At 41.0% G+C, this 27,682-nt stretch overlaps 1 protein-coding gene across 2 annotated transcripts in view; it reads left to right on the forward strand.

Annotated features, from left to right (window-relative positions):
* The window catches only part of MDGA1 (MAM domain containing glycosylphosphatidylinositol anchor 1), a 387,001-nt gene that overhangs the window by 121,194 nt on the left and 238,125 nt on the right, over nucleotides 1-27,682 (forward strand). For both annotated transcript variants that reach the window (XM_089529603.1, XM_089529604.1), the window contains exon 2: nucleotides 17,379-17,518. In XM_089529603.1, coding sequence (XP_089385729.1) covers nucleotides 17,379-17,518 — 140 coding nt within the window. The remainder of the gene's footprint in view (nucleotides 1-17,378; nucleotides 17,519-27,682) is intronic.

A 27,682-nucleotide genomic window follows, 5' to 3' on the forward strand; every position in this document is an offset into this window, starting at 1 on the left:
CCAAGGTGTCCCTCCAAGTCTGCAGACTTGAAATCCATCCATGGCATGTGCCCTGCATGCACACACCCCATTCAAGCATATGGGGCTTAAATATGTGCAAGATTTGGAGCTCACGGGGGAGGGGGATTGGAACAGTTCCGCCATGAGTTCCAAGAGGCGACTGAACTTACAGAATGAGATATATTGAAGATGGGACCACAGAAGTCTAATCACAAAGAAACAAAATTCATTTATGCTTCGTATACATGTTATACTCATAGCCTAAAGGTAATTTTATACAATGTTTTTAATAATTGTGCATGAAACAAAATTTTTATACAGTCAACCCTTCTTATAATCTGATTTTTTATACATGAATTCAAGAATTCATGGTTTGAAAATGTTTAAAAAAGTATAAATTTCAAATATGAAACCTTGATTTTCCATATTTTATAAGGGACACCATTTTGCTATGTCATCATATTTAATGGGACTTGAGCACAGTAAACAGTGAAGTTGTTCTTGGCATTATAGGATACATGAAAATATCTATTGGAAGTCAAACTGTAGGCAGTTGCATGGCAATATCTTGATAGCGAGTCCTTGGTTGGCTGTGTGTGTGTGAGGGGGAGAGAGGGAGAGAGAGAAAGAGAGAGAGCAGTATCTTGAACTGAGGAGAGACTGGTCTAGGCAAATGGGTCTTCAACCGTTTGTCTCTACCATAACCCTAATCAGAAGCCACCATTTTCCCTGTGCCTGTCATTCACAACAGGAGGAATTTGTTTTGTTGCTGTTAACTGCTTTCTATTCGATCCCAATCTGTGGTGACGCTGTGGGTGAGACATCTCCAAGACTCCCTGTCCTCCACTGCTCTACTTAGGTCCTGAAAATTCATACCCATGACCTCCCTAATAAAGTCTCTCCATCTAGCATGTAACCTTCCTCTCTTTTTACTTTCCTCCAAGTTACCTAGCATTGTTGTATTTTCTAGTGAGTCATGCCTTCTTATGATGTGTCCAAAGTACAACAGCTTCAATTTGAGCATATTGGCTTCCAGGGAAACTTCAGGCTTGAACTGTTCAAGGAGCCATTTGTTTGTCTTTTGTGCTGTCCACAGTATCCTCAGCAATGTTCTTGTGCAGAATGGGGCCAAAACTGTGAAGAAGAACTCCAAACCTGATCAAGACCATGATAGAAACTAGGAATGGTTCTGTTAGGCACATTGAGGCCTCATTCTCACTATATAAATTGCAACAGGATTCGAGGTATATGACCGTAGTTCCCATTTGAAATCGATCATGATCCTTATCAGATCGATTTCAAAGGGAAAAACATGGGGTAAACCCCAAACCCTGAGGTTTCCTGACACGATTTCCAAAGTGGTGGTTTTTGGGATGGATTGTTTTATTATACAATAAATCAATTCATCCCAGTGGAAACCACTGGCAGATTCACATCCGCCGCCGATTACAGGGAAATGGCAGGGGAAGCTGCATTGGCCCCTGTTATCTCCTTGTCGTTGACCTTCCCTCCGTCCCTCCTCTTCCTCCCCTTCTTTCGTCCACCGGCCTGCCCGTCTACCTGGATGCTAGTGGCTGGGGCCCAGCAGTGGTGGCCCTCTCCCGCCGTCCTCCTCCCCCTCTTCCTCTTCCTCCATGCCGTTTTCTTCTACCAGGCCTCCTTTTCCTTCTCTGCCCCGTAGGCCTACTTTACAAGGAGGCCGGGGTGGAAGGAGAGAGGAAGCAGGCCCAGAGGACAGAGGACGCATGTGTGTCAAGCCTCCATACTCCTGGCCTGCCTCTCCCCTCCTTTGTGGGAGCACAGAGGCAGGCTGGAAGTACGGAGGCACGCAACATGCGTGTCCTCCATCCTCCGGGCCTGCTGCCTCTCTCCTTCCACCCAGCTTGGGCTTAGAGGGTCTGGACTTTGGGTAGGAGGTACCTTTTGCTGTTCTACTTCAAGTAGCAAAATGTTTTGAACTGGCCCTGGCAAGAGCAGAATCCTGTTCCTTCTGAATGAAAAGTCAGCTATGAAAGGGCAAACCACATGACATATCTCACGTGTAGTTTGGCCCTGGGAGTCTTAGGGTTATTGTAATTCTCAGTTCTTTTCAGAAACAAACTATAGGACAAATTATTCAGGAGATTCTACTGTACAAAGAATGATGTCCAAAGTACTAGACAACAAACCAAAAGGTCACTGGCCAATGTCACAATGTGACAATAAAGGGATCTGTCATTCAATATAATGTTGTTTTAAAAAAGATAAATCAAAATGAAATTAATAAATAATCAGCTTAACGCAAATAGCAGCTCACAGAAAATCTGAGTAGCTTAACTGAGAGGGCAATGATTTTAAAATAAATCTATTCAGAACTGGGATCAGCGGGGATACAACAAGATTTGTAATGTTAAGTCTCATTTCCTGAAAGAAATAAAAATGCTCTGAAACTATCTTTAGGAAAAGGAATTCCTAACAGAGAGCTGACACCTATAGGCAGGATCCTGGAATGAGGCTATGGAGACCCTGTTGGCTTACCTGAGTTTAATGGATGCAGTCTTTGTGCCTTGTTATTAGCTACAGTTGAATCATGACAGACAGCCATTTATGCCAGCTGTTGATGGAGAAAGCTTTGCCCGATTTCTGCTTTGTTATGCAACTGCTAAGGACACCAAAACTATATTATTATTAAGTGGCAACTCTCATTCATTGTATTTTGGGGTTTACCTTGCAACAGAACATATGGAACCCTTTAAAATCAAGTACACTATTATATGGGAGTCCTGTAAACCAAATCTTTGTCACATATGTAGATTTTGTGATGCATGCTCTCTTTTGTCACAGGGACGTAGCCAAGGGGGGGGGGGTTCTTGGGGTCTGGACCCCCCCCCCCTTCCATTAGAAAAATGAATGGTGTGTGCTGTTGCACTGCCACACTCAAGCCCCATTATAATGGAGGCACTTAGTCTGGACCCCCCCTTCCTAAAATCCTAGCTACGTCCCTGTTTGTCAGGGAGAATCCTTGGAACTTGTACATTATTGCCACATTGCTTGTAGGGTTACAAAATGTTCTTATTGCTTTAGGGATTATTGGAGCGTATAAGGAAGTAGCTTCTAGCTGGTTGGGAGAGAATGAACATAACATACTAAGTCAAGTTATAATCTGCTGCAGAAGAATCAAGTAGGATCAGCAACAAAATGTTGCAATGTGAAGTATTCCTATTCTGGGTTCTAGCCATCCACCCATGCTTAGGATTCTCCATCCTGTGTTAGTCCTCTCTCCTTTAGGGTGTTTTCGCCACTGAATATGTGTTTTCATTTTTGCAACTCTTGCTGCTAATTTGTTATTTTTTGCTGGCAAATCAGCTTTGACTTATGGCACCCTATGAATGAGAGAACTATAGTTATCAACTGCCTTGTTCAGATCCAACAAATGCAGAGCTGCTGCTTCCTTGATTGAATCAGTCCATCTTCCTCCCCCCCCCCCCCACCATTGCCTTTCACTTTATGGAGTGTTAACATATTTTCCACTAAGTCATGTTGTCTCTTGATAAATCCTAAGTACCTTTCTCTTATGTATGGATCGTGTTCTCTTGGCTATGTAAGGATTCATGCTTGGAGAATAAGTGTGCTATTAATATATAGTCTAGGTTGGGAATCTATGGACCTCTGGTTGGCATTGGAATAGAACTCCTATCATTCCTGGTTGTTAGAAGTTGGAATCTAACAACCTCTGAAGAAGCTATGGTTCTTCACCATGTTATAGGGTGCTCTTTGGAAAAGAGACTCCTTAATAATGGACCTAGGATCCAGAATCTTGGAAATCAGACACTGGATACATATCTTACATATATACATATCGACCACCATCTTGAGGGGAGAGAAGCAGGCAAGAAACAACAGGCCTCTGCCTGCCAAGTTGAAGAGCCCTCCCCCGACCACCATCTTGAGGGGAGAGAAGCAGAGGGGTTTTTTTGTTTGTTTTTTGTTACTTGCTTTGTTTTGTATATGCATATGTATGCTGTAAACCACTTTGATCGTAGGAAAAGCGGTATACAAATAAATCATATTATTATTATTATTATTATTATTATTATTATCTTTACATCGCTCAGTCGAGCAGAGACAGAATATCTACTGTCCATTTTGCACCTTCCTTCAACTGCTATTTAGGGTTGGTGGAGTTTTGCTTGCCACAAAGAGAAGGGAAGGGGTGAATGTTAGGATAAGAAATGGAACAGTGCCTCACCTATCATCACTCCTGCTGTATCATGGCATTTAAACATACATGTCTGGTAAACTGAGCTTCAGGGTGGCAACTATAGCTGGATTATGTACTCTAGGGCATAGCACAGTATTAATAGTATACTTAACGGGTGATGGATTTTATCCTACTTTCTTTCCAAACTATTAATCCTATTTAATTTATTTTTGGAAAATAGCTGCATTCAAATTTTACATTACTGCATATACTTTGGTTATTACGTTGAATTCATTGTTTTAATTTTGAATTAAAATTGTTAAAATGTTGCTTTTCTCATTGCCCAAACCCCACTTCTTTCCTCACTGCTGCTTTTTATGAACATGGCCAATCTTTTCAGGAGCAAAAGTCCTATAAACCTCACATATTATGGCAATAATAGTATTGTACAGTACATTGCTTTGGGCATAAAAGTATTTTATACTCCAAAATTTCCTTCCATTTTAATGTATATATACATCAAATGAAGAGATTGTTAGAAACTTTACTGTAGAGGTCAAGTACATGTGAGGGCCAGGCATATTCAAGGGTGGTATAAGATGAGACATTCCAGGATAGTTGGAACTATAAAGTCTTTACTGCATTTAACTTTATTTCCACATATTTGTAAGTCCAATCTTTCTTCCATCATTTTTAATATTAAGTTTGTCTAATGAAGGTATTGCCCAGCTTTCTTGCCCTGTGTAACCTCTTTTGACTACCATAGCCTCTGAACACAGTTTGGAAACTTCCAGTAACAAAATTAGTAACCAGGATTAGCTGTCATGTTCATATCACACTAGTTCTTTTCTTTCCACGCATGCTGCCAGTCTGTAGGTCAAAGCAGAACCCTAAAGTGTTTATGTACAAGTTACCTGAAGCATAGCCTCTTTCATTTGTTACTATCTACTATTTGATTCTTAAGACACCCATCTCAAGGCAACTCTGCCAAATAAAATACAGCAGGATAGATATCAGAGAAAGGGCCTTTTTCATGGTGACGTCCCAGGAGTGGAACTCTCTCCTTGCTTACTTGGCATTTACTTTATGGATTATGCTCCTGTGCTATGGAACTCCCTTCCAAGGGAGAGTCATTTGGCCTCTTCTTGACTCACCTTTGACTGGCAGGCAAAAACCTTTGTATTTAAACAGGCCTTCACCTTTGAACTGTTTGGGACAGAAAGATTTTTTTTAAAAAAAACATGGTTTGTGCTGTATTTTTTTTTTACTATGCCTCAAATATGTTTTAAATAGTTCTAAATTAATGTTTTAATTGGCTTGTTTGTCTAACTTTTTAACGTTTGCATTATATATTATTTTAACTGTATAGAGCTTTGTAAGCCACCTTGGGTCCTTTATCGAAAGAAAGGCAGGATACAAATTAAATTATTGAATAAGCCAATAGTCACTTTGTTTGACTCCTGGTAAAGATCTTTTGATTACCCTTTCCAGTTTAAACTTATTTAACATCTTCAGTACTTTTAGATTGGCTATGTTACTGTTTTGCTATGGCTAGTTTTATTTATAAAATTATCTATCTACTTGCCTGCCTATTGTGATTATTTAGTAGTAGGAAGAATTCAAAAGGACCTTGATTAACTGAAAAACCTGATCTGAAATTAATTTAATCAAATTCAAGAGAGACAAATGCACAACTCTACATTTAGGCTACAAAAAACAAATATACAGGATGGGGGAATACTGGGGTAAGCAGTAAATGTGAGGAGGATTTTGAGGCCAATTCCACTTTCTGATAGTGTTCCAGTCCCTAAGCCATTGGATAAGTGAGTGCTTCCTGTATGAGTTCAGTCCCCAGAGTTCTTTTCAGGAAACTAAAGAGAAAATGGAGATGAACCATCTCTTCCTGCTTGAGTTATGCAAAGCTGTAGATATGTGGGACATAGGACCCACATCGATAAATTATCATAATACACATGGATAATTATCATATTAAGAATAAAACATATCCAAATGTTTCTGGATACAATGATAATTTTTCATTTTTTCTGGACTTTAGTTTTTCTAAACTGTTTTGCATAAAGATCATTTTGCACTGTATAAACCTTTCCCCATCCTTCAAAAAAAAAAAAAAAATCTCAAATAGAGTTTTGGGGGTTTTTTTGCCAAAAAAAAAGTCCCAGTGTGAAAAAAAGTCTCACCACGTTTAGCAATTTTTGGGATGAGCATTTTTTTCTTCAATGGTGAGAACATGTGCAAATATTCTTTACAGCCCCAAATCTTCTAGGCTTTGCTCATATAATGGAATCAAATGGTGACATTTGTGTTTAGCCATATGTTGTATCTTTGTTTACCATGGGGAATGTGAGAGCATTGTCAGGGCTCATCATTGTTGACTGGGGATGGTAGGCTTTCCGTGGTTTCTGTGTGTGACTCCTGGTGTCAACTAGGGTAACTTCTGCTTCTACAGCTTATGTTGTACTCTTGACTTTGATGCTGTGATGAAGTTGAGGGGTCGTGGTGATGGATGTTATATCAGTGTATCTTACTTTCAGAATTGGTGCCTAAATTTGTTTGCTCTCCTCATCTTTCCATTCTAATCCCTTGCTGTATCATATTTATAAGAATATTAAGCAATATATAGTTATTCTGTTGTTTTAAAACTTTCTATACAGCAGGAGCTTATAAATACAAATTGTAGGAACTATGGTGGTTGATATGCTCTACTACTGAAGAAAAGTATCAGAGGTATGGGTCCCTTCCATTAACAGAAGTTTATTTGAGCTGAGTAGAAATTGAAGGAGGCCCATATTATCTTTTCCCCTTTCAAACCCCTGGGCTCCCCCAAATTTCCTTCAAAGGGTTGTGGGCTTCAGTGAGTTTCCCTCCTTCTGTCACTCATGGTAGTAACTGATGGTTCAAAGAGACCTTCACTGGCAGAAAAGCACAGTGTGGAGAAAGAAGAGACACAGTGGAAAGTAATAATTGAGTAGGAATCACAGCTATAGAAAAAAGTGGTTGCTGTTTCTTGAGGGGGACGGAACTTAACTGTAGCAGCAGTCTCCTGTTTTCAGAGGGAAGACAGAGACACTAGCAGCCAAACTGATTCAAGAGAAAGTAAACCAACTTAGCAAGAATTTAGCTCCTACTGCAGTTCTGAAGAGGAAGAAAGCCAGGAGTAGTAGTAGTAGGTGAAGTCTGTGTTACCTCTTCAGGAACCAATGTGAAGCTTATTTCAGCTAATTTGTTCTGGATTTCTTCCACACTACACAGTAATAGGACTATAATTCCATTTTTAACTGCAATACAACATCCTGTGGAATCCTGGGATTTGCAGTTTGATCTTGCACTACAGCTCTCTGGATGGGAATTTTAAATACCTAAAGGGCAAATTCCAAGGTTCCATAGGATGTTGCCATGGCACTTAAAGTGGAATCATAGCTCTATAATTGTACAGTATGAGCCCCAGGTTCTTAAAAGTCAGATATAGCTCTGTGTTCCAAGAAATTTAATGAATAACTGTTCGTTTAAAAATGTATCTCTGTGTGTAATGCTGTTTCTCATATTTAAAAGTAGAATTCCAATGACTGAGGAGAGTAAAACTGAACATGTGATGGGATATTATTTTCAACATGCAGTTCAGATTTTTATGCTAAACCCCTATTCAGGAAACACAAATCTTGGGCAGAGTGCATTTGTTGATGAATAACAGGCATATGGTAAATGAAGGAAATCTAGACATTGACATAATAGCATGGCCTGACATTCAAGTTAGAAACAAGGAGAATTTTCTACAAATCAAAGGGAGGGGATTAACAAAAAGATTGTCTCCTAACACAATCTACTACTCCAAGGGGGATTAAACCTCCCACAGTGATCAAATTTTATATAATATTACACACACACCAACATAAAATAATCATATACCAAAATCCTAGACATGACATATATAAAAACCTTTTGCATTAAAAGATTCAAAGAGACAATATTTTATTAGAATAATTACTATTATCAATGGTGTTACCTTGATTCATAAATCATCCATTAAATCATTCATTAATTATTTTAGTTCATAGCAGTCAATTTAATGGTCAGGTGCAGTAATTTGGTTTAGGGGAAAAATTCTTTTCATGTAAAACTGCCAAGTAAACTCTCTTTCTCTTGTTTATAGTCTTGTTTCTTTCTCTTCCTTACCCCCTTTTCTCCCTGTGGTCTGATGGTTCATTGAGTTCAGGGCAATTGTGATTTCTATGGTCTCCAGTTTCTGTGCACAGGGAAATTTGGGGAGATGAGACTAGGAAATATTTCATGAAATTTCTCCAGAGGTACAGTCTCTTAAGTGTGGTTTACCATCAGCAATGCGTTACCTCTTTCATTTTTTCTTAAGTCTGTTATTTGCTGCTGCAGGCGGCAAAGCATTCACTGCCTTTGGTCTGGGGTCATTCATGGAGCAGGTAAGGGTGGTACTGCCACGTAAAATGGTGCAGAAAATTCTGCAAAGTAGACTGCGTTGAAGTGGGGGGAATGGAATGAGGGGGAAAATCTCAGAGGTTTTCTCAGGGGAAAATTGTTTTCTGACATACTTTGTCTGAGCTCTTAAGTGGGAGTTGTTGGAAAAGAAATAATAGGCACAGGGTGCATATTTAGTGCATAAGTAAGGAAGCTTTGTTGGGGAAGGGAAGAATGGCCCCTTTTAGCTTTTCACAGGCCAAATTACATTGTGGATGTCACCTTGGCCCTGAGGCCAAAGGTGAAGCTACACCACACCCTCTGATGTCATCTAACATAATCCAGACTCAGAGGGAGAGAAAGGCCAGCCAGCTTCATCAGGCCTGGCCTAAAGTAAGAAGAAGAGCCCTCCTTACATGGACAGATCTCGAAGGAAGAGGAGAACCTTCCTACTGCCATTCCCTTCTTCTTTTGTGTCATGTCTTTTTAGATTGTAAGCCTGAGGGCAGGGAAATGTCTAATTTACTATCTGTAAGCTGCTGTGAGAACCTTTCTGGCTGAAGAGCAGGATATAAATACAGTAAATAAATAAATAAATAAATAAATAATGTCTGATTTGAGGAATGCTCCTGGAGTCAGGAGAATGGATCAGCTTTGTACCACAGTGTAGTACAAACTTGTATGACTCAACATGGTGTAGTATTTCTGCATGCAGACCGACTTACCGTACAACCTCTGAACCTCCCCTGGCCATTCTGTGCCTTATGGGGAAGGACAGGATCAGAGAAGCATCTGTCTACATCCCCGTAGCCAAATGCTAAATCATTACATCAATGCTGAAATCCACTGGGGGCCTCCAGAAATCTCAGTGCATATGTCATTTCACATCTGGTTATTGGGACAAAGCCAATGTCCCACAGGTAGGGTTGCCATAAGTCAGGACCTCCAAACCAGGACAAATGTAGGGCAAATGTAGGGCAACATTTTCAAATGGAGGACACAGTTTTAATAAATGGAGGACACATGAAAAAATTGATGATTTTTTACAAATGTTAATATAAATGCATGTTTCTTAGGCATGATCAAAATGGAGGACATTTTGAAATTTGACAGAAGAGGACATGTCCTGGAAAAGGAGGAGGATGTCTGGTCACCTTGTCTCTGGTCCAAAATACACTGCAGAAATAAAACATAGCTGGATTGAAATGCCCAGAGTTCCTCACCAAAGCTGCATCAACACTGAGGAAATAATCCAGTTCGAGAGTGACTTAACTGTCCTGGGTTAGTGCTGGGGAATGCTGGGAATTGTAGTACACTGTGGCCCCAGAGCTATCTCTGACAGGGAGTCACATAACCCTCCAAACGTAGTTGAACTGCAGTGCCCAGAATGCCTCACCAGGTGCATCCACAATGAGGAAATGGTCCAGTTTGAGACTGCTCAGTGCTGGGGAATGCTGGGAATTGTAGTCTATTGTGGCCTCAGAGCCTCTGACAGAGAAGTCTCAATGTCTCCCAAACACTAGCATTCCCAGGATTCCCTGCCATTGAGTTAAAGCAGTCTCGAAGTGGATTATTACTCCTGCAGTGTGTGAGAGAGATAGAAAGGCTAGGGACTGGATTCATTTATTTATTAACTCATAAAAGGAGGATATCTGTGTCCAAAACACACTGCTTTGACTGCCAGGGCTCAGTGCTATGGAATCCTGGGAATTGTAGTTTATTGTGGCACCAGAGCTCTCTGACAGAGAAGGCCAAATGCCTCACAGACACCAGAATTCCAGAGCATTGAGCCCTGGCAGTCAAAGTTAGAAAAAATACACAGGGACAAAATAAATATAGAAAATGGCCATGCTCCTCCTCCTCCTCCTCCTCCTCCTTTTCCTCATCATCCTCACCTCGGTGCCAAAGGAAATGGCCCTCTCCCCCCTGCCGCCTTGGGGACCAAAGAGAGGAGGAGCTCCTCTTCCTGAGTCTGGCAACCTCCTGTTGCCAGCAAGCCTCGGAGATAATTCCCCAAACTTTTGGCCAAAACTCACCAAATCCGCCCCACATCTCACCAAATATTCAGTCAAAATCCCTGAAAAGTCCCTGTAATGTTAATATGGCAATAAAACGTAGCCCTAATTGAATAAAAATAATTGGAACTTATTTCAACTCTCAAAATTACCATTAAAACCAACCACCAAAGTCACACCAAAGGCTCTGAAAAGTACCCATTTTGGTGTGAAAGTCACCAGATTGGCAACACTGCGTGGCCGGGGGCCGGGAGTCAAGGAGGAAACTGTGCAGGGACGCCCCCTAGTGGTGAAAAACCGGGAATGTCCTGCCGGCAGGAGGGTTATGGCAACCTTACCCACAGGGAAAGAATGCCTGTGCAGAGAGTGACTTCAGAGGCTGTCCAGTAAGTCCAAGGGGGCTTTGAGCACTGCTGAGAGCTGAAGGGAAACCCAGCTTCTGTATCACCCAGGAAAGGACATACACAAGTATAAAGAAAACTTACACATGTGCATGCCATTAACAGATGCCAGCCAGTAATCTCTGCAGCTGAGGAAGGCACAGTATCGATGGTGGTGGTTAGTGGCTTCCAAGTCAATGGGTAGTGTATTGACCAGGGCTGGGGAATAGGAGTAGGAGTAAGGAGTAAGAGGTAAAGGAGTAAGAGGTTTTTACAGGAGTGGGAATAGGAATAAGGAGTAACAAAATATATTCCTGTTATTATATTCTACATACAAACACATTTTTTTATTTCTTTACTGAGAGTATAATAGGAATAGGAGAAACATTAAGAAAAAATATCTTACTCCAGAGTAGGAAAAGGAGCAATCCCAAAATCACCACTACTCCCCAGCCCTGTATTCACTCTGTATTTTAGTCTGAATTTTAAATAGATGAGCAACTTGCCTGATTCCTTTAAAGGCCATGTCTACATGGACCAATTATACCAGTTTCCTCCACCATAACCATGACAGGTTACATGCTGCAGGACCAAAGCTTCATGCGGAAGGGCCAATTCCTCACTGAATCTGCCCTATCCCAACATACACTAAGGCCCGGTACAGAAGAAAATGGTGGCCAGAGGTTGTCCCTTTCTTCTCCAGACTGTTGCCACAGCAACCGCATGGCCACAACAACAATCCACTGCATAAAGGAGCTCTGAAATGGAGCTCCTTCCCGCAATGCCACCAAGCCACTATTAGCACCCAGGGGCATTGTGATGACATGTCTTATGCGCTGCGCCTTTTGGACGTGTCACACAAGACACGTCATGAACGCACATGTCGTATGGACGGTGCTGCGTAAAGATAGCACCGCCCATATAATAATGATAGGATTTATTTATATGCCGCCCAATCACTGGGGATCCGGGCGGCTTACAACAGAGGGGATAATAGACGGTTCCCTGCCCTCAGGCTTACAATCTAAAAAGACATGACACAAAAGGAGAAGGGAATGGTGGAGGGGAGGGGATGAGGTCCAGCATTCTTCTCTCCCTCTGAGGCCTGGACCAAGGCAGATGGACTGGAGGGAGGGCTTTTTTCTTAATTGAGGCTGGGCCCAATGACGTTGGGCCTGTCCTTTCACTCCCTCCCAGGCCAGAAGATGACAGTTGGAAGGAGGGAGGGGAGGGCTCTTCCGCTTCAGGCCCGATGGCATTGGGCCTGTCCTTTCACTCCCTCCCAGGCCAGAAGATGACAGTTGGGAGGAGGGAGGGGTTATGTGCTAGGGTTCTGGAGCATGCGGATGCTGTGTGCTCCAGAATCCTAGAATTGGTTCCAGGCCGCCGCAAACTGGCAGTCTGTACTGGGCCTAAGTTTGGACAAACCTTAACAGAGCCATATAGATTGAGGAACATTTAATCTGAACCCATCTTTGCTTTCCTCCAAAGCTTCCAAACAGGAACACTGAGGTAGGAAACAAAGCACTGTGACTCCTCTGCCATCATTTTTCAGAGGAGTGGAGTGGAATCATTTAAGAAAATTCTGCAAGCTGCATGTTCTCCTTGCCTGTTTTCAGAAAGCTAGGCTTCCTGGTTGTCAGTTTTTCTTTGCTGTTTATTTTGTACTGTTTAAACTCTACAATAGTTTAAACTCTACAATTTCCCTGTTACAGAATCATTACTCACTGAAACTCTTTGTTACTTTAGGCAGAAATTTAGGCTATCAGAATCAGCACCAGGGGCTAAGAGATAGTGACCTCAAGGAGACAGGGCAAAAGAAGCAGCCAGAGGCTGCTCTCACCCCAATTGCTACAGGACTGCAACAGTGACATGTGCCTGGTCCCAAACTGGGCTGGTGCCACAGTCCTGAACCGGCTGCTGAAAAGGAGTAAGTTTCCTTCGCTCCTTTTTGGCCTGGCTCTTCCAGGTTGGGGCATGCTCAGCACGGCTTCCGGCTGTATTCGGGGCTGTGCATCATGTAAATGCCACACACTTGATGTGGCTCAACAGTGGGCCTTTTGGCCCTTCTGTTTTGGGTATGTTGCTAATCCATTGGAACAGGAAGCATATTCTCCTTGAGGAACTGACTGTTGTAGTTCTTTTATTGCTGCTGCTGCTACTACTTCCACTGGAAGTGGATGTCTGGAAGTACCTTTTATTATTGGTTTACTCTTCCATGCTTTCTCAGACTTTGAGTTAAGAAATTAAGGGTGCATTTACATTGTAAAAATAATGCAGTTTGACACACAGTCAGTGGTATAGATCCATCCTATGGAACCTTGGGATTTGCAGTCTTGTAAGGTCTTTAGCCTTCTCTGCCAAAGAGTACAGGTGCAATACTAAACTAAAATACAAAACAGAAAATCCCAGGATTCTGTAGGATGGCAGTTAAAGTTGTATCAAGCTGCATTATTTCTACAGTGTAGATGCACCCTAAGATTAGAGCCTTTGCAGAGTAATGGTAGTTTGGTGAAAATGCCATAATTTCCCCTGAGTGTATGGCATGGGATGGGACTATGAGCTTCATTCATTCATTCATTCATTCATTCATTCATTCATTCATTCATATCACAACTTTCCCCTAAAATTAGGAGTCAAGGATGAGGATGAGATTGGTTCCTTATTTCCAGTTCCTGATTTATATGAAAATTTCAAACACAGTGGACTTATTCAAATGAATAAAGACGTGAGATTTGAATGGCCCATCACCCAAAAGCATCTTTAAAATAACCCATGCTGTGTATTGCCATAATTAAGATAAAAAATAATTCTTTTCACTTTATAATTTGTGTTAAGAGTTTTTGCACAAATAAGGAACTGGGTATAAGGCACCAACCTCAGCTTTGTGATTCAAGGCAGCTTACATTTTAGCCCACATTATTCAGATTACTATGTGGTACAAGCAAAAGGGCAGTGGACAAAAATATGTGTTTTGTGATAGTTGTATGTACAATTTATGCAGCTAGTAGTTGGTTCACTTTGGTTCAAGCTAGCAAATCAAAGGACACATTATAGCAATAGCAATAGCAAGTACATTTCTATACCGTTTATCAATGCACTTAAGCACTCCCTAAGCGATTTACAAAGTGTAAGCTAATTGCCCCCAACAATCTGGGTACTAATTTTAGTGACCTCGGAAGAATGCAAGCCTGAGTCGAGCTTCAGCTCTTTTGCTAGTATTGAACTCTCAACCTTATGGTTTGTGAGTGATTGGCTGCAGTAAAGGCATTTAACCTCTGCACCATTGCAAAAACAAAAAGATTAAGGGCACTTATAACCCCTCTTTAGTGGCCACTTTCATTCACTTTGTGAGGTGGGTGTTACATTTGTGTGTGAACGCCAAAGAGGCCAGAAGATTTCCATTGCATGAACAAAATTAATGAACACCTCTAAAAAGTGCCAGATCCATATGCTAAGTGGCTGCCTAGGACTGGCCTTCCACAAAATTTGCTCATAAGATGTAGGCAGGGAGGCACTGGCAAGCACATGAAATTAAAATGGGTGGATGTTGGCAGAGAAGCAGCCTTTTAATTAGTTAGCTAAGAAAGAGAATGAAAGGTGGAATGCCTTGACAGACAAATTGTGGAGCTATTCTACAATATCCTTGCGGCTCTTTTTTCTTTTTCTTTTTGCCTCGTAGTTTACTCTCACAAGCCCTAAATCCGCCTTTCTAGGTTTATATAAATGTTTCATCCACCCAATACAGGCATACTTAGTAAACATTAATCCCTTGTCCTCTCGGGAAGAGCAGGCCTCCCATCTGCTCAGCTGTATCTACAGAGCTTTGCACTTTGTCTTGGGCATGTTTGTTTTTTAATGACAACGGAGCTTCTTGTGAGCAGAATAGCAGGAGGTCTCTGCAGATGTTGAAGGCTAAGAAAGGAGGGGGACTAGATGAGCTCCGATGTATTTGCTGTAAAGCGTTCTAGTAAACACATTGAATCTATTAATCCGCAATTGTTTGGATAGTACTTGTAGAATAATCCTACCAATAAATCACCAGTCAGCTGGAAAGAGAAACAGGAGGAGGAAGAGCGCCTTCTGTGTAACAATTGCTTTGCCAGGGTGATACATGGAGAATGGTTATTCATTCATACATTTCCATGTGTTAGAACAAGTTAACTAGTTCTTAAAATGCAGCACAGACCTCATCACATTTGTCAAACCACAGAAATCAGGGTGTGTGGTCATGCACCTAGTGTTGTTGTTATTTCTTTAAGATCTTGCTAATGTTTTTTTTTTACGATGGATAGATGGATAGCTTACATGTCTATTGTAGAAATGTGACCTACTGGGCCCAAATCCAGAGCTATGACTTCCCAAGCACCCTTCTGGAAAATTGAGGCCTATGCTCTGGCTCTCTTCACTTCTCCTTCTGTATTGATCTTATTCTGGTCTCTATTGTATATTATTTGAGATTGATAATAATTAATAACTGCAGTTAACTCTTTGCAATCTTCTTATCATTTATTACTTACTTATAAAGTGTTGACACTTTGGATTATTACATGGAAAGTATTCCTTGAATTCTCTTCTGTTTCCATCTTGCCTTCTTACTTTCTATCCACTCCTACTCTGGGTTTAATTAGAACTATTAAACCTATTTTTCTTAGCTGACAAGAATGTGGATAGGGGAGCCTTTAAGGCTTGGACACACAGGAGATGCCAGAATAGATGTTTAGTCTGATTATTAATTATATATATCAGTCCTTGGGAAACTTCAGTTCCTTCCTGAAACTTGATGCAAAGATTTCATATTGTATGTATCATATGAATCACAGGTGGGTAACAAAATTAGTTAGAATGAGCATCACTTTATTTCATTAGCATGCAGTTCTAGGTTAAAATATTTAAGCCAAAATATATTATGGAAAGATGGCTGCAGGTAATAATGGGCTTGTTGACATCTGATCTTTTAAACCTGAAAATATCATAGAATGAACTTGGGATTCCTGGCTCCAAAATGCAAAACTTGTGTTCTACCTCTGATCATTGCTGTTAACACCTCTTGACTGGGAGTGAGGAAGCTGTAGGTGTGAAAAATGCTCTGGGTCAGGATCATTCAAAACATTTGGAAGAATGAATTTTTAATCCTTGATTTACTGCCAGTTTATTGTCACTTATTATTACACTTTCAGTGGATCAATATCCTGTATCTGAAATAAAGACACCATCCCTTACTAACCTTTATTATCACTTCTTTTTAACATCAAATAAATAGGGCATTTAAAGGGTAAGTGAACAGTGTACATATTGGCAAGGGTGGGAGGAAGTAGGGAGAAGAAAAGAAAGAAGCAGGCTAATGAGAAGACTTTAAATAAGCAAATTGTATAAGAAAATTCCATGCTTTAGGACAGCTTTTCAACTTTTCCAGATGTGATCGACTTTCAACAACCACTGGCAACAATCATATGGGCTTTCTAGTCCATCCCAGGTTGGGTGAAGGCAACTTTAAACAGAGCACTTTTAAAAATCATAACAAAATGTGCCTGTACAGGACAGTGGTGACAAATTCCATGCCATTCCCTGTAAAACAATGAAACAAATCAAAACTATGATGTATAAGGTGAGGGAGATTGGTTTGTTTCTTTTAAATAGAACAATTTTCCAGATGGGTCTGCTTTAGGACTGAGTTGTGATGGGTCTTACATGTGAGTACTTGTAGTTTATTTGTAGCAGAGACCCTGTCATTCTGTTGTGAAGTCTTGCATGAGGATATGTATTCCGCTGCACTGTTGGAAACTAGAGCTCTCAATGTTCAAAATGTCCCACCAACAATAAATTGGAGAGACTTTGATCATTAAATTGTTTTGGACTTCAACTCACAGAAGCCTCAACATGGCCAATGATAAAGAGTTATGGAAAAGAGAAAGTTAAGAGATAGCCATGTTTAAATATTTGAAGGGATGTCATATTGAGGATGGAGCAAAACATGTTTTCTGCAGCTTCAGAGACTAGGACAAGGAGCAGTGGATCCAAACTACACCTAAATATTAGGAAGAACCTCCCAAAAGAATGAGCTGTTTAATAGTGGAATACACTTACTTGGAGTGCGGTGGATTCTCCTGCTTTGGAGGTTTTTAAACAGAGGCTGGATGGCCATCAGTTGGGAATGTTTTGATTGCATAGTAGGGAGCTGGACTGGATGGTCCTGGGGTCTCTTCCAACTCCATGATTCTATGGGCACCATACTCCACCTCCAAAACACCCGGAGGCAAATGATTCCCTATCCCTGAAGTACAGATTAAAAGGTACAATAAATGGGTATGGGTCACACAGACATTAGCTTCCCTAATCCTTTCTTTTTCTCCATAGCCCCTGCTCAGGCCCAGATCATCCATGCTGGACAAGCATGTGTTGTAAAGGAAGATAACATCAGTGAACGAGTGTACACTATTCGAGAAGGCGACACCCTTGTTTTGCAGTGTTTGGTTACAGGGCATCCACGGCCACAGGTAACCTTTCTGCCCCTATTACCATCTACCATCCCTTTATTGTTTGTGCATTATTTTGCCAAATACTTCCCTGCATGCCAGTGAAGATCTTCTTGAATGAAAAAGATCTGGTGAATGAAAAAGATCAGTGCATGGCTCTAAAAATAGCTGATGTCCTGATTAATCTAAATGCTTTTTTGAATTCCTTGTCATGCTGACCAGTCTCAAATTCCATCTAGAGAACAGGAGAGCATAAACAGTGAAAACTTTCTCTCCAGTATAAAATCAGGACACATATATTGATTTATTCATCTGTTTTGTTTTATATTTGCATGTGAATTCAGAAATTTCTGATGCAGATACTTCACCAGGCTAAGTCTCATCAGCTCATTTCTCAGAGTGACCATCACACAGCTGCCAGTGGAGGCTGACTTTGAAGTGTTACTGACCTTTCCTAGAGTCCCATGGTACAAGGGTGAGAGACATTCTTAACACAACAGATGGTGTGTGTAGAAACAAAACACCCCACTCAGAAGCAACATTGCTAAAAGCCAGGTGGTGACTGACTAAATGGCCCCTGGAGAGCATGAAATGATGTTGAGAGAGTCCTCCAGAGAGTACAGTACATTATGGGCATGAGAAGTTAAGAGTCCTTTCCTCCTACTCTCCTCTGTTATTCTTCTCTGGCTTTACTAGCCATACAAGCTGAAGAACTATATTTGTCCATCTTTGAGATGGATTCACAGCCAATAAAATACTTGCAAGGAGGGTATAGGACAATTCAGAAAATGTAAGAATTAAAGTTGTTAGAGAAGTTCATGTAGCAAGCATACCTTTTCCTATCATAGTATACTGACAGTGGGCCACTAGTCAGGGTGAAGTGGCTGTCTTAGAGGTCAGGCATAATGGACAAAATATTGAAGGACAGAACTGTGTGTGCCAATGTAGCCCGATCTGCCCATTCACTCTTCCCAAGGATGCTGTCTCATCATCAGTTCTGAATAAAGATTTAGTGGCTTCTGTACCTGGAAGGTTTTTTGTCCTTCACAGAGCAAAATATCTTGGGCTTGCCATGTACAGTGTCATTAAAATAACTCTTTCAGGTCCCTTATTAATCTAGGATAAATAATGCCCTATATGTTCTTTTTGAATTTGAGCATGTTAAAAGTCAAAGCTAATGTGGGTTAGCTGCTTTCGAAGTGTATTTAATTGTCTACAAAAGCATTTGTAAGATCATTTAATGATTAGTTTCTCCTTTATAGTCAGGATTATAAAAAATGGGAGATTCCCCCCTCCCCCATTTCTTCCCCACAAATATTTATAAAACGTTTTCTAAAATTCTATTTTGCTGTCAATATCTTTGTATCTCACAGTTTATTTAACTTCAGACTTCAGGCTTGTCATTTCTTTTCACAATTAACACCTGTATGCTAGTACTCACACTGGAAAGAAAATTAACTGGAACCAGTTATAGTTTTTTGTGGCTATGTGGCCATGTTCTAGAAGAGTTTCTTCCTGATGTTCGCTAGCATCTGTGGCTGGCATCTTCAGAGAATGCTTGCCTGGAAAAGTTGGGTATATATATACTGTGTGAGCCTGGGAATGCAGGAGTGATTTGCATGTGGATTGTTCATTTGCTGATGGCAGGCCTCAGGCTGGGACGCTAATGCAAAAGAGGATTAGTGTCTGCTACAGACACAAAACAGAACAATACACATGCAAATCACTCCTGCATTCCCAGGCTCACACAGTATACATATACCCAACTTTTTCCAGGCAAGCATTCTCTGAAGATGCCAGCCACAGATGCTGGAAAAACATCAGGTAGAAACTCTTCTAGAACATGGCCACATAGCCCGAAAAACCCACAAAAAACTATGGATGCCGGCCATGAAAGCCTTCGACTTCACATTGGAACCAGTTACATTTAATTGTAAGTAAAAAAATGGGTAAAATACTAAAAAAAAAAAAAATCTTTTTCTTTTGTTCAAAGATGTAGGGAGATCTAACAAAGCACTCTCAGCACTCAAAACAATACAACATCCAGAATTCATTCAAGGCATATAGCTTAGAAACATAACTGATTTCTTTTAAGATAAAATATCACAAATTGAAGGTTCAGGAGGGGTCTGGGCACATAAAGAATGTGATGCATGAAAAATACTTAACCTACAAATATAGACCTTGTGCACATATATAAAAGAATGACAATTACATCCATGCCATTTGGATTCATGTACACCACATGAGTTTTCATCCCACCATTTTTTGGTTTCTGTCTTTTGCTTGAATTCTCCTTTATGTCAATTTCCTTCTTGGGCTTCCTCTATATAGTGAGAGGGCAGTTTTAAAAGTTGTGCATATTGAAATTTAATTAACAAATTAATGGACACACTGGGAATGGGGCAGCAACCCTCGTCTTCCCATATATGCTCTCTGTCACCGCCCCCTGCTTTTCCCAATCAAAGCTTTGTCTCTTTGTTTAATGCCCTCTCTTCTCTCCTCTCAGTCATTAAAACTCCAAAATGTGGTCAAACTAAATAAATGAGGCTGAAATGAAAAAAGCTGAGGAAAGATTAAAGAAACGACTGAAGCAGCCATGCAAACAGAATGCACTCTGAAAGGCTACAGGCTTCTAATGAGAGGACAAAGGCTAAATAAATCCCTCACGGCAGCCATTAGTTGAGGAACTCTGAGCAGTAAGGGGGCACTGAGTGGAGGCTATGTGAGATCCTATTGTCTCATGACTGCAGACCAAATTGCCTAGTATATAAATAGGCCTATAAGCTGGAACAAGATTTTTTTTAAAAAAAGTTGGGATAGTAGGGAGATATGAATGCTAACTTTCCATTTCATAGGTTGAACACATGTTTGGTTCCCTACCATCTTTCACAGGTCTTGTCTGGCTTTTAGAAAATACATATCTTTGATCTCTGGTTCATCATCCTCTGTAAAATGGGGGTAACTGTGACCTGCCTTTCAGGTCAAACCTCCCTCCTGCAGAACTGTAATGTGTTGGGGTGACCACAGGGGCAGAGAATCCACTATTGATTTTGCTAGTTCTTCCACAGCAGTTCTGAGTTGAATGGGACCTATGTCAGAACTGGAAACTGTTCCTTTAGAAGTTTGACATTGGCACAGCTCATGTTGAATTTGAACTCACCACCCCTGCAGTGTCAGGGGTGAAAAACTCTCCTTTTAAAAACTCCATGAAGATAGCCTGGTGTTTTATACCTGAATATCCCCACTACTCTCCCCCTCCCTCCAGGGAGATGTATTTACATTACTTCCCTCTCTTCTCTGGGTTATATACCAACTTGGGTACTGTGTGTAGACTGTTTACATTGTCTGCACAGACCATAACCACACCAGAAAAAACAAAACAGAATCAATAGAGCTAGGGGCATGGGTATAATTGGTATACAGTCCACCTTCGCCATACGCGCCCTCAGCATACACGACTTCAAGCTTATGCGGACGATGAGCAGTGAGGGACAAAATGGCACTGGCACCATGGCACATGCACTGCCATCCAATGAATGAGACTCCAGCATACGTTAAATTTGTCTTACGTGGGGGGGGATCAAGAACGGATCTCCTGCATATGGCAAGGGTGGACAAAATTGCCTTATACTGAGTCAGAACATTAGTCTGTCTAGTACAGTATAGCTCAGATTACTGGCAGCAGGGTTTTCAAACAGAAGCCTTTGCTGATTCTTCCAGCAGATGCCAGGTACTGAATTTGAGCCTTCCTACAAGCAAAGCATATTCCCTACCCTTCAGCTACAGTCTTTCATATGAGCAAGTCATTTTTAGACATCCAGGTTGAAATGGTGGAGTGTTGCTGGGTCCCTTGGAAGCCCTGCTCAGGGACCTGGTGCTAAATGTGGTGCTGGCTGGTTCTGAATCTACAAACTGACTGAAACTGCTTCCTCAGCATGGGAAGCTCAGAAGATCATCTCCAAAGATGTGATATCTGTTCTTAGTGACCAAGACAACATTAGTTATTGTTTTGCCATGGGTAGAACAGAGGAGACTGGGAAGAAGCATCTCACCCTACTTCATTCCAGCCACCAAAAGGATTTTAAACATTATGCATTCAACTTGCTACATATAATCATCAGCTTTGTGATTTATCAAGGAACATGCCAGTGAATGGAATTAAATACTTTCCAATTGGACTTTAAAACAGATTTTAAAAATTACCTTATAATAAATTGGAAAGGGCTGAGAAGGGAAAAGGAAATAAACCCCAAAATGTAAAGGCTAAAGAATTAAGGACTTTAAATATCAAATAAATATTGATGGAAATGTTATGTCTGCATACTGAAAGAGCTAACTTTTAGAAGCATGAGAAGATTTTATTTACCTTTCTGTAATCTTAACATGATAGAGAGAGAAGGAAACTAAGGAAGAGATTTGTTTCCAGTTGAAGGACTATAGAGCCTAGCAGAAAAAAGAAAACAAAAGAAATAGCTGATTTTTTGAGATGACCATAATTGGAAGGAGATTCAAAAGACGAAGGAAAAATACAACTTTGGTCCAAAACACACTGCAGAAATAATTGAGTTTGAGACCGCTTTAACTGCCCTGGCTCAGTGCTAGGGAATCCTGAGAACTGCAATTTATTGTGACACCAGAGCTCTCTGACAGAGAAGGCTAAAGGTCTCGCAAAACAACAGTTCCCACAATTCCCTAGCATTGAGCCAGGGCAGTTAAAGTGGTCTCAAACTCAATTATTTCTACAGTGTGTTTTGGACCTTTGTTGACTTTAGGGCCAGGATGCAATACACAGAATTACATAAATTGGATGGAAAAATGAATGATGCATGGAATGAAGAGCTTATATACAGATGAATCCCTAATTTGAAAAAGTGAGGTGGAGGCTGCAATAAGAGAAACTGGAGAAAAATAATCACCAGGAACAGATGATATTCCAATTGAACTGCAACAATCCACACTGACAAAATCAACTCTAGAGCTAACCTACAAACGCCAACAAATACAGAAAACAAAACAGTGGCAAACATTGCAAATCAATGTATATTCCTGTCCACAAAAAATGAGGCACAAAATACTGCAGCAACTATATGACCATAGCATTAATCTCTCATGCAAGCAAAATTATACTTAAAATTCTGCAACATAAACTCCAACCACAGATGGAGAGAGAAATCCCAGAGATGCAAGCAAGGCTCAGGAAAGGAAGAAGTACTAGGGACTATATTGCAAACATATAATGGCTAATGGAGCACACCAGGAAATTCCAAAAGAAAATCAGCATTTGTTTTATAGACTACAGCAACGCGTTTGAGTTTATAGATCATGAAAGGTTATGGAATGCCCTTAAAAGCATGGGAGTGTCATCACACTTGATAGTCCTGATGAGAAATCTGTACATAAAACAAGAGGCTACTGGAATATGGAAAAACAGTGGTTCCCAATTGGCAAAGGAGCCAGGCAAGGCTGCATCCTTTCACCCTACCTATTCAACTTATATGCATAACATATTCTATGAAAAGCAGGCTTGGACACAGAAGAAGGAAGGGTGAAAATAGGAAAAGGAACATCAGTAATCTAAGATATGCAGACAACATCATACTACTAGCAGAAAACATCACAGACCTAGAACAACTACTGAGGAAGATCAAGGAAGAATCTTCAAAGGCTCTGAACATAAAGAAAACAAAAATAATGGCCATGGAGGATCTACACAATGAGCAAATAAAAATAATAAAATAGTTCCCATATCTTGGATCAAAGATTGATCAGAATGGTGACTCCAGTTATTACCATGTATGGATAAGAGAGTTGGATAGTGAAGAAAGTAGATAAGAAATTATTTCAAGATGTGCTGGATAAGAGTCCTGGTACCATGGATAGCCAAAAAGACAAACAAATGGGCTCTACAGTAGATCAGGCCCAAAATCTCCCTGTAAGCCAAGATGACAAAGCTCAGGTTATTGTACTTTGGCCACATCATGAGAAAGCACAACTCACTGGAAAAGGCAATAATGCTAGGAAAGGTGGAGGGCAACAGAAAAAGGGGAAGACTGCATGCTAGATGGATGGATTCTGTTAGAGAAATCATGAGTATGAATTTGCAGGAACTAAGCAGAGCAGTGAAGGATAAGGAATCTTGGAGATGCCTCATCCACAGGATCACTCTGAGTCTAGATCGACTTCAAGGCAGTTAACAAAGGCAGGATACAGATCGCCCAAAAAGGGCGCTCTGTCTGCGCCTTGTTTTGCTGCGCAAGGGAGCTGCAACGGACAAACCGCACAGCTCCCTCGCGCAGCAAAAAGAACCCACAAAAAGCAGTTTCTTTTTGCGTCACAATGATGCCAGGACGTGCGGACGCTAAGCATCCGTCACATCAAAATGGTGGCGCCCATGTGTATGGTGGCCTCATCACGTGCTAGGGGTGAGGCATATATGGGCAGTGTGCCCTCGGCCAACCCCCAGCATGTGACAAGGGCGCACTATAGGCCTGTCTAGATCGGGCCTATGCAAACAAAAAAAATGACCTAAGTGTGTGTTTGATGAACCTGGGCAGGAGATCTGTGCAATTCTGTGACCATGACTATACTTTGCATAGTATAACTTACATTTCAAGTGATTTGGGTGTGTGAGACTCTGTATTTCAAAGGCAAGGTAAATGCTTTACATTTAGACGGTCTGAGGTTCAAAATATCACTGAGAGATTCTTCTTTAAAAGCTTGGAGTGCTCTTGCCAGTTCATGTACACTATGTTCAACAGGCATGGTCCCTCACGCATTATTGGACTGCAGTTCCAATCAACCCTAGCCAATATTGATGGATGATGAGAGTTGCAGTCCAGCATAATCTGGAAGACAGTACCTTCCCAATACCTGCTGTGAATTGTACTGAGCTAGAGGGACCAGCAGTTTGATCAAAACTTGGGCAAGTTTTTTTTTAGAGTACAATTCCAAAAATCACCCAGACAACATGGCCAATGGCTGCTTAATTGTTACATTTAGGGGACAGAAAATTATCAAGTGAACCTGTCTTGTACTCAGTCAGATCCAGAGCTTGGAAACATTACTCTTTTGAACTACAGAAGCAATTTTGGACCAAAGAAAGAGTCTTTCTAGGTTCTGGAGCTGTGACAGGTAAATATTCAAATAACCTCCAAATAAATATCTTTTCCCCACATGAAATTTTCCTTCAGTCTACAGATATCTGACATTGCAGAGAGTGAGACACTAAAGATCATTCACACCTACAACTCTTAAATTTGCTGTGTTTATATTCCCTTGGTCATTTTGGCTGTCCCTTTCCTTTGAATTCCTGAATTGTATTTCAAAATACTGGATTGATGTTTTAAGTTACTGCAATGCTGGAAATTGCAGTAATGAAGGAAAATTTCATTTGGGGAAGAGCATTCTAATGAGGGGGTGTGTGAATACTCTCATTTCCTCCACTTCTACATGTCTACATCTTTGAAACAGTTTCTTCTGTACGCACTTCTTCCTCCAAGACTAGGCCTCAGCCTTGGCTTACCCCCATTATCAAGTTTCTCCGGTCCTGCTCTAGAGCGGCTGAACGTCTTTGGAGAAAGTCCAAACAGTGGGCTGACTTTATCCACTTCAAATTTGTTCTTTCGTCCTTCTCACACGCCCTCTCTATGGCTAAACAAACTTATTACAAATCATTGATCTCTGCCAATGAGAGGCACCCGCAGCAATTATTCTCCAACTTCAACTCTTTGCTTAAACCTCCCTCTCCTCCTGTCTCTTCATCATTCTCTCCTAATGACTTTGCTAATTATTTCATCTCAAAGATCACCACTATTCGCTCTGAGATAGTCCCTCCCAATTCTTCTTCTGCTCATAATCTTCTTTCGCCCTCACCTAAAAAAAATTCTGTGTTTCCTCTTGCTTCTTTGGATGAACTCTCTACACTTCTGAACTCTTACAAACCTGCAACTTGTTCTCTTGATCCAATTCCTACTCATCTTCTAATCTCTATAGCTCCTTCTTTTCTGCCCTCGCTTCTCCAATCTCTCTCTCTCTACAGGCTCCTTCCCGTCGGACTTCAAACATGCTCACATTTCCCCAATTCTGAAAAAACCTTCTCTTGACCCTTCCTCTCTGTCTAGCTATCGTCCGATTTCTCTTCTTCCCTTTCTTTCTAAAGTTTTGGAATGGGCTGTTTATTCTTGCTGTCTTGAGTTTCTTGAAGCCAACTCCATCCTCAATCCCTTTCAGTCTGGTTTCCACCCAAGGCATTCTACAGAGACAGCTCTCACTAAGATCTCCAATGACATTTTATGGGCCAAGGCTAATGGCCTTTACTCTGTTCTCATCCTTCTTGATTTTTCTGCAGCCTTTGACACCGTCGATCACTGTCTCCTAGTTGACATACTCTCTGACCTTGGGTTCTCAGACTCCGTTCTTGACTGGTTTAGATCTTAATTGTCAGACAGATCTTTTGCAGTGGTTGCAGGTGGTCAGACTTCGTCCTCTGTTCCCTTATCTGTTGGAGTTCCCCAGGGCTCTGTTCTGGGTCCCCTTCTGTTTTCTCTCTACACACTGTCCTTAGGTAAACTCATCAGCTCTTTTGGTTTTTCCTACCATCTGTATGCCGATGACACCCAGTTGTATCTTTCCACCCCTGACCTCTCTCCAAGGCTTGAACAGCAAGTCTCATCTTGCCTCACAGCTGTCTCGCTGTGGATGCGCCATCGGCGTTTGAAGCTCAACATGTCCAAGACGGAGCTTCTTGTCTTTCCTCCTAAGTCCACCCTTCAACACTCCTTCTCTGTCTCTGTGGGCAACATTTCTATTCAACCAATCAAGCAAGCCCGTAGTCTTGGTTTTATCTTTGATTCTTCTCTGTCATGTATCCCTCAGATCCAGACCACAGCCAAGGCTTGTAGATTCTTTTTATACAATATTGCCAAAATTCGACCATATCTCTCTGCCTCTACTGCCAAGATCCTGGTCCATGCCCTAGTGGTCTCACGACTTGATTACTGTAACCTCCTCCTGGCTGGGCTTCCTCTTTCTCACCTCCGTCCTTGAATTTCTGTCCAGCATTCAGCTGCACGCATTATCACTTCCGCCCACCGCTCTGACCATATCTCTCCTTTGTTGGCATCCCTTCACTGGCTCCCCCTCCCTTTCCGCATTCAGTATAAGCTCCTGCTGTCGACGTTTAAAGCCCTCCATGGGCTGCCCCTCCTTACTTATCAAACCTTATTTCTCCTCACCTTCCCACTAGGGCCCTCCGTTCTGGTAGTCAAGATCGGCTGTCCCAGCCCAGGATTTCCTCTGCCCCATCTCGGATTCGCCCCTTTTCACTCGCTGCCCCTCACTCCTGGAACCTTCTTCCCCCGCATGCAAGAGCCATCACTTCTTTAACCAGCTTCAAAATGGAGTTGAAAACCATCCTGTTCAGGGCAGCGTTCCCAGACATTGCATAATTGTCCCTCGCTATTTGATGTTCTTTTGTTGTCTGTTTTATTTAATCATTTCCTGTATTGCTATGTATTTTATATGTATTATCCTGCTATAGAGGCCCCTTCCCCTCCACCACTCCCTTCTCCTTTTGTGTCGTGTCTTTTTAGATTGTAAGCCTGAGGGCAGGGAACCGTCCAATTAAAAAGATTGTATGTACAGTGCTGTGCAAATTTACAGCGCTTTATAAATAAAGGTTAATAATAATAATAATAATAATAATAATAATAATAATAATAAATTGCCATTCCCCAAGATAACAAGATTTAGATATAAAGGAAATGCCTGTAAAAAATCTAAAAACGAGAGAGAAGTTAGATAGGTTTGGGTAACCAAGGGAAAAAGAGTTTTGTACTCCAAATTTGTGCTTATTCTTCACTGATGTCAATCCCTATATTTTTCATATTGCTAAATATCCTCTTTATTCCCCAAAAGTCAATTCCTCTGTTGCAAAAGCCAATAAAATTCTGTACTAGGAAACAAACTTTGTGCCTTCAAACCATTCAGTAAATTAGGAGCTTGATCCAATGCATATTTATTTTGACAAAATTCATTCTGATTTCAGTGAGGTTCCCTCTTAATATGTGTTTACCTTTCACTAAATGGAGGTAATTTGCTACACTAATTCTGGTTTGGTTTTACTTGAAGAATTTCAATTAAATGTACTTCCATCCATATCTAATGCTCAGGTTGTTGTCCAGT

Source organism: Sceloporus occidentalis, unplaced genomic scaffold (genome assembly GCF_023333645.1).
Source record: "Sceloporus occidentalis isolate IW3139 unplaced genomic scaffold, rSceOcc1.0.p SCAF_6, whole genome shotgun sequence".
NCBI classification, from domain to species: domain Eukaryota; kingdom Metazoa; phylum Chordata; class Lepidosauria; order Squamata; family Phrynosomatidae; genus Sceloporus; species Sceloporus occidentalis.